This window comes from Triticum aestivum, chromosome 2B (assembly GCF_018294505.1).
Source record: "Triticum aestivum cultivar Chinese Spring chromosome 2B, IWGSC CS RefSeq v2.1, whole genome shotgun sequence".
NCBI classification, from domain to species: Eukaryota; Viridiplantae; Streptophyta; class Magnoliopsida; order Poales; family Poaceae; genus Triticum; species Triticum aestivum.
The window spans coordinates 45,577,828-45,585,272 of record NC_057798.1 but is presented as its reverse complement, the minus strand read 5'-3'; the positions used below and the strand labels follow the sequence as shown (position 1 = coordinate 45,585,272).

Below are 7,445 nucleotides of genomic sequence, written 5' to 3'. Positions count from 1 at the left end.
CTGGTTCATTAGCGATAATTCATGTTTTCCCTCTAACCACTAGCGGACAAAATTTAGACCCCACAACTCTACGAAGTGCCTTTTGAATTCAACGAACTAGTCAGAATGATACTCTTATTGATAATAAAATACACAAGAAACAAGGTTACGGAATGAGCAACCGGCATTTTTACTTTCAGCCCAAAATGGCAAAACCACTCTTATGTGTTACAGCAAACAAATAGTGAATTGCGCACCAGCTACAGCTTTTCCTTTCGCCCCTCTAATTGCTTGATCAAAAACAGTGTCATGGCTAAAACAGAGGAATCCACAAACAGTGTCATGGCTAAAACAGAGGAATCCACATGGCTAAACAATCAGTTGTACAATATAATTGCAGAAGTTGATTCTTGTCTACAAATTACAGCAAGTGGAGCTTTGATGGAACAGTTTCAGAAGCCACTTCATAGACTCTAGCGTCTAAACATACAGTGAGAGGGAAACATTCCCCAGTTACTTGGTTCCTGACTAGGGCCATCCATCTCTCGTTCGGAAAAAATAAAAAACAGGGCCCATCTTGTTTGATTCTTCATTGTCAGAAATCAACTTATTACAACACAATTGCTTGACGTAATCAGCCCAAATAATGTTTATGACTCACCCTCGCATGCAGGAGAGGTCTGTACATCACTAAACACATTAACAGAGCAGAGCATTCCTCCAGCTTCATCCGCGAACGTTATCCTCCTACGTTTCCTCGGCAATTCTGGATGCGAAGCGGCCTTCTTTCCCTCTAGTGTCTGTCATTAAGATTTTAACAATGTAAGCTGATAGTTCAGAAAACACTTCAATACTGTGTATCAAACAATCTTAAAAGCAGAGATACCAACCAATATTTTACAAAAACGATTGCAATCTTTGTTCATTATTGTCAACCATTTCCTTGTAGTTCTCTCCACCTTTAATGCATCCTCAGATGCTGCTCTCATCTGTGAATGATAATTGTAAGATATCAGTAAAATATCTGATCAGACTAGAGTTGGGCCTCATCTACTCGTCAAGCAGCTGTGAACTTCAGACAGTTCATATAGTATCATAATTCATCGGTAATTCATGATCTTGCAATATCTTAAGCTCTGATAAGCTAAACAAGGCCCACCTAATTCAGAGGAAAAAAGGTAGACTTGCGCTAATTAATGCACAGACAGGAGAAAGCACATATTAAGCAGGAGTGCATCAATAATTGATAAGGCGTGTGATCTTTTCAGTCCAAACAGATGGTTTACATGAGAACCACAAATGTAAATCAATAGTAATTCTGCTGTACAAGAAGAAACTAACTTTATACAGATCATAGCATCAAAGTACTAGTAACACAAGGAGCTTTAGCCTTATATTATGTACTATTATAAACAGAAGCAGCTGACAGAGAAAAAACAGAGGAACGCAGAAGACAAATCTTAAATACATATTTTTGTGCTCCAAATCAACATATGGTGTAACTTACCAAACAACAATTTTTGTGTTATTGTTGTATCATCAATCGGTTGCACAGCAGTAAAATCAAATGAGCACAGGTAACTGTTATATTTAATAATGTCTCACCTCGGCAGTGTTAAAATTAGGAAGCAAAGACTGTGCTTCTGATGACAAATTTTCGTCCACTAAACTTCTCATGTGCTTCAAGCTCCTGATAAGATTTGCTGCAATGCTTTCTATATCATGCATCTGCCTTTGTGAAAACTCAACAGCTTTCTCAGTGTCCAAAAGAACAGATGAACTTGTCAGCTCAGGATATGGGGATTCTGTTGACTTAAGAACTCCTTTCCTTGTAAAGGAGATAGAAGTTCTGCTCTTAAGTTTCCTGTCTCTGGTTAATATAGATCGGTATTGCTTGTTTGTCGTCTGAGGTAATGCTTGACTACTTACATCACAATCTTCAAGATTAATCTTTCTCTCTGAAACGGTAATGGTAACATGAATAATAAGAAATACTATAATAATTAACCACTCTGCTAAAAAAATAAAAACACTACAAGATGGCATAGATTGCTTACCAAGCCTTTGGACTCCACACAAATCGATACCAGCCAAAGCATTGCAAAACTTCTCCTGAGAAGTTGGTGACATAATCTGAAGAAAATAAAAGGATAGTTTAATGAGAAACTTGTTCATAACTATTCTTTGAAACTTGATTGAAAGAGCTATGCAGACCTTTCTCTGGGACAACAGTTTTCTTGGAGTATGATCTTCAATTGATCCTTCGTCAATGAAAAAATCAGACGCCCTAGTTTGCCCATCAGAAATTTCTTGTGTTTCTTCAGGATTAGAGGAGCTATCTGATATTGCATCTCCAGTTTCTCTTGATTCTTGATCATTAACAGATCTACAAATGCCAACATTCATTGTACCACTTAACTGATCAATATCCGTTGATGACCCCTCCATGTTGGCAAGTAAGAGGCAGCCATCATGTGAAACATTTGCTGTGGTTGGTGAGCTCAGAGTCACAACAGTATCTGGAACTCCAACAGAAGTTTTTGTTTCAAAACACTTCCGCTGCACATTATTATTCAGAGCACCATAAACTATATTTTCTAGCCGCCCGTCTTGAGTGTCAAAATTGGCAGTATGAGCCAAATCAAGAGTCTTATCAAAAGCAAAATTGTAGCCTGTGGCTGCTTGTTCAACATTTATATGCAGTAATATATCCTTTGTTTTCACACCATGGCAGACTAGTGAATCTAATTGACCCTCCACCGGCATCTGCACAACCTCCTCATGCGAAGTGCAAATCCTGTCTGTGCTTCCACATAAATCAGGTTGGATGACCACCGATGTGCACCTCACATCTGTGTAATTACTTGTATCATCTAAAGATTTCTGATGGTTGCTCACTTCATCAATGGGACCTAGTGAAGAAAAATTGTTATTAGTCTTTTTTTGTTCCACACTGTCATACAAATGCGCTTTGGCTTCAGAAACATCTGCTTCAGTTGGTTGGGTGATGAAACCAGGCTGCTGTCCACATTCATTATCTTTGATGGGAAACTGATGCAGCACAACAGATGAATGGTCACAGGTGCGTTCTGCAAGTACAGAACAAAAACAATATATATCAATGTTTATGAAAAAGGGATCCAAAAAAGGTTGCTTCAAGAAAAATGTACTAGCTGAAAGACAGAAGTCGCTGTGAGGATTGATCTTCAATATAAGAAAGAACTGGAATATAAGAATTGTATTTTGTTTGGCTAACAATACTCACCAATAGCAATTCTCGAGTGCTCTTGATCTACAGCTCTTCTTTCAAGCTTCTGTGTCACTAAGTCATGCAGCCTTGACTCGAATAGGGAAGTTTGTACAGGACTAATTTCATCTCTCTTTGCTGATGTATCTAGTTTTGTAGCATGTGGAGAAGATGATGCATCCGTCCTTCTTTTCGCCTTAGAAGGGGTTGTCTTTTCTTTCTTCTGTTTCAAAGCAATAAGAGGCTCATCAAGATCAACTTCCTCGTTTGATCTTTCAACCCCAAGACCCCCACACTGAGACTGACCCTTAGTGCCAGATCCTTCAGAAATAGTTTTTGGAGCCTTCTTATTCTTAACTTTCAACGGAGCTCTTCGATCCTTGCGAGGCACACTGAAAAAATCCTCTTCACCGGAACCATCATCAACAGAAGCAACATTAAGTTCCGAGGGTGAAGGAGAGGCAACTTCTTCAGAATCAGTTATCTGAGTCTTGGAATCTTCTTCAGAATCAGTTATCTCAGTCTCGGAATCTTCTTCATAATCATCATTGTATATTACACGGGTGTTCTTGCACCTTTCAGATCTTCTGAGAGTCGAAACTATTTTGTGAGCCAAATCTACAGACATTGTGGCCAGATGACAGTGTACAGATTGAGTGCCTTATTTGTAGCCAAATCTACTCAGAGAAGTGAAGGTTAAAAGGGTCCCTGTAGACATACAAAAAGCAGGTGTTATAGTCAAGTAAATGTCGCGTATAAGCATCAATATCTTCACTAGAAATGAAGTCATCTTTCAAAAACAGACACCGCATTATGATATTCATGCAAGCATCTTTTATGCCTGAAGAAGCACAATGTGTTTGAGAACATTGCAATTAGCTTGTGTGTTCTTCATAAGAGAGCAGAAGAAGAAAAAAGAGCTTAACACAACATAAAAAGAACAGAACATACAAGTAAAATCTTGTACTACTGATAAACTGTGCTTCCAGTGGGAGAGATGAATTGAGAACGTTGAACAGACAGTATGTACAGAAATGTTGCAGCCTTTGACTACTAACAGAAACCACATCCCTGTGGCCGTGAAGAGGGAAGCCCTCAAATTTGTTATCAATAATCACGAATTCCTCAATCAAGCCCCCTGCTCTGAGCTAAGAACTGTGCCCCCAGCGCCTGCTGTCAGGCCTAGGATGCTAGCCAGCAAAAATTACAAGAGTAGTAGCCACGGTAGATTCAGAGTCAACGCAACCCACACACAGATCTACTAGTCCTACAATTCATTTCATCGGCTTGAGATGCGAAAAACAAACACAGATCTGGACCCTGCAGGTACCTGAACCTGAAGACCCCCCGGCCCCGGGTAAATCGAGGAAAAGCCGCGGGACGGTCGGCGTCGAACTCGAAGAGGGCGACCGCCCGCTCCGTCCGGGGAGGCGCTGACCTTGAGAAGGGATGGACTGAAAGACGGAGGGAGCGGCGGCGGCGAGCAGAGATCTCGGCCTCGGAACTGGAACCCTACTCTGCTTCTCGAATCTGGATATTGCCGTATGTATGAGGAGGGGGGTGGATGAGGAGGATTGGCGCGGAGGGGGCAAATTTGACTCTGGATATTGCCGGGCGGGGGAAAGTTGCCGCCAGGGTTGGTATTTGTTGGCGGGAAAGGGGAGCGAAATTTTGTGGCGGCTGGCGGCAGCGCCGCTTGGACGCGGGTTTTTTGGACTTCGGCGGAGGAGAGAGACGTGCGTGGGGTGGGGAGAGGGAGGAGGAGAGCGCCCGCCGGCCCATTATGGGACGCGTTTAAGGGGCGGTTCTGCATTTGTTTTTATTTTTTCTCCTCTTTTTTTTCTTTTTCGGTTTTCAGTTTTTGTGTTCATGTTTTCCTGGGTTCTCTTTGTTTCTTTCCTGGTTTTATTATAATTTCTTTGGTTTTAACAAGTTTTGTTCTCTTTTCCTTTTTCCTTTTTCCTTTTCTCCGACACATGTCTACGTTTTTCATAAGCATTATATATTTTTTCGTACATGTCAGAAAAATAAATTATGCATGCTTAATTTTGAAAAAAATACATGATTATCATTTTTAAAAACTATATTTTTCATGCCTATAATTTTAATATACATTGTACATTTCTGTACAGGTATAAAACATTTTATATACATTTAACATTTTTTAATACATTACTAACATTCTTCAAGTAATTGTTTTGTATATTTTTTCAATACATGTTAAACATTTTTAAAATACCCGTTCAGAGAAATGTATGATACGAAACATAATTTGAAAACTACGTGAACACTTTTTTACGAGCCATAACAAAAATGAGCGAGCGAGTGACTAGACAAGTGAGGAAGCGACGACAGCGCTAACGGTCCGGCCCATACGCGTGAGCCCTTTAGGTAAGACGGATGCTAGTCTAGCTTGTTTTTTAGTGTCTTGCTGCTATAGGTTTTTTTTAAGACAATCTCGCGAAGCTTTTATTTAAATCGTCACAATATTTACAGGGACGAAAGATAGATCACCTGGGTCGCCCAACCACACACGGCGGCCTACCCCAAGTGAGAGAGCATGCTTCGCTAGATTGTGAGATCGTCAACAACTACCTTGCAGTCTGAGGTTACTGAAACTCTGCGCTCGTAAAGATCGTCCGCCAAGGCTAATGATTCCCGTATTGCCAGCGCCTCCAGCGTCGCAGGGTCATCTATGCCGTGGAAAGTGATTGTGGACGCTCCCAGGAAGATCCCATGTATGTCCCGGCATACTGCTGCCACCGCGCCAACCGGCCTGGTCCTCATAAGCGCGGCATCCGCGTTGATCTTGCAATTCCCCTCTTGCGGCGGTATCCACCTTGCCGGCGAGGCTGAGCCACCCTGGGCTGGCCCTGCGGTTTTGCCACGGCCTGAAGATCGTTGATAAAGGCAGTAATGAAGCCATTAGTTGAATAAGGCGTTTGATGTATCCCCTCGTAGATCAATTTCCTCCTGGAACTCCAGATTGCCCACAGCGTGACCCCGAGTCTGGTGAAGTCCGCATGCGATAACGTGTTGTTCAAAGTAAACAGCCATGTTTTGGCGCAGGCATTATCACATGTGCTCATTTGCTCAACCAAGCCTTCCGGTGCCAAGGACCATACACTTCTCGACGACACACACTCGAGCAAGGCGTGCCTCCAGGAGTCCGTTGCCCCGCACAGCTGGCATGCTGGCGAAGTTGCCATATGGCGGTGGTGTAGGATGTCATATGTGGGGATAGACTCTCTCGCCAAACGCCACAGGAACACACGTATCTTGTTTGGTACTTCTGTCTTCCAGAGGGACGACCAGCTTGTACCTTCATCGTGGTCAGAAGTGCCCTCAGTGCCGTACAGCCAATTCTCGCGGTTGAGCTTTGTGTTTTGTATCATGCGGGATGCAGACCTAGCAGTAAAATTACCTTTCTTTTCTCTACCCCAAGCCCAGAAATCTTCCACTTTTCCTGGTGCACAAAGGTATCTTCAATATGGCCTCTGCATCTATGGGGATGAATATGGACCGAACTGCCTCCTCTTTCCAAGTGGCCGTCGTCGCATCTATAAGTTCATGAACTCTGGTTGGCGGGTTGGCAACCAAGGAAGTGATTGGCCGTGGGACCTCTTGCCTCGGGATCCAGTTGTGTTCCCATATAAGTGTGTGCTCTCCTGTCCCAATTCTTCTAATGACCACTTGCTTCATTATATCCCTTCCGTCCAGTATGGCCCGCCAGATCTGTGAAGGGTGTGATCCCAGTTCAGCCTCCAATAGGCCTCTGTCAGGGAAGTATGCGGCCTTGAGGATTAAGGAGCTTAGGGTTTTTGGATTGTCTAGCAATCTCCATGCTTGCCTGGCCAATAACGCAAGGTTAAAAATCTCAAGGTCGCGGAAGCCCAAGCCTCCCATGTACTTCGGCCTTGCCATGATCTCCCACGATACCCATGCTGGTTTCCGTTTACCTTGCTTGCTACCCCACCAGAATTGTCTTATGATGGACGTAAATCTGTCACATAAACCTCTCGGTAACCTGAAGCACGCCATAGAGTAAACAGGGATAGCCTGAGCAATGGATTTGATTAGGACCTCCTTTCCCGCTGAGGATAGTAGTTTCTCCATCCAACCTTGACCTTCTCCCACACTCGATCTCGAAGGTACTTGAATGTACCGTTTTTTGAGTGGCCCACATCTGTTGGCATCCCCAAATATTTATCACTTAATG

At 42.8% G+C, this 7,445-nt stretch overlaps 1 protein-coding gene across 1 annotated transcript; it reads right to left on the bottom strand.

Moving 5' to 3' along the window:
* Positions 1-345: 345 nt before the first annotated feature.
* On the bottom strand, positions 346-4,943 carry LOC123043366 (uncharacterized). Its single transcript, XM_044465782.1, has 7 exons — positions 4,557-4,943; positions 3,245-3,934; positions 2,194-3,068; positions 2,037-2,112; positions 1,585-1,937; positions 870-968; positions 346-779 (listed from the first exon to the last, which is right to left on the bottom strand). Exons 2-7 carry the CDS (start codon positions 3,852-3,854, stop codon positions 630-632), a joined length of 2,163 nt encoding a protein of 720 aa, XP_044321717.1. The 5' UTR covers positions 3,855-3,934; positions 4,557-4,943; the 3' UTR covers positions 346-629.
* Positions 4,944-7,445: the final 2,502 nt, after the last annotated feature.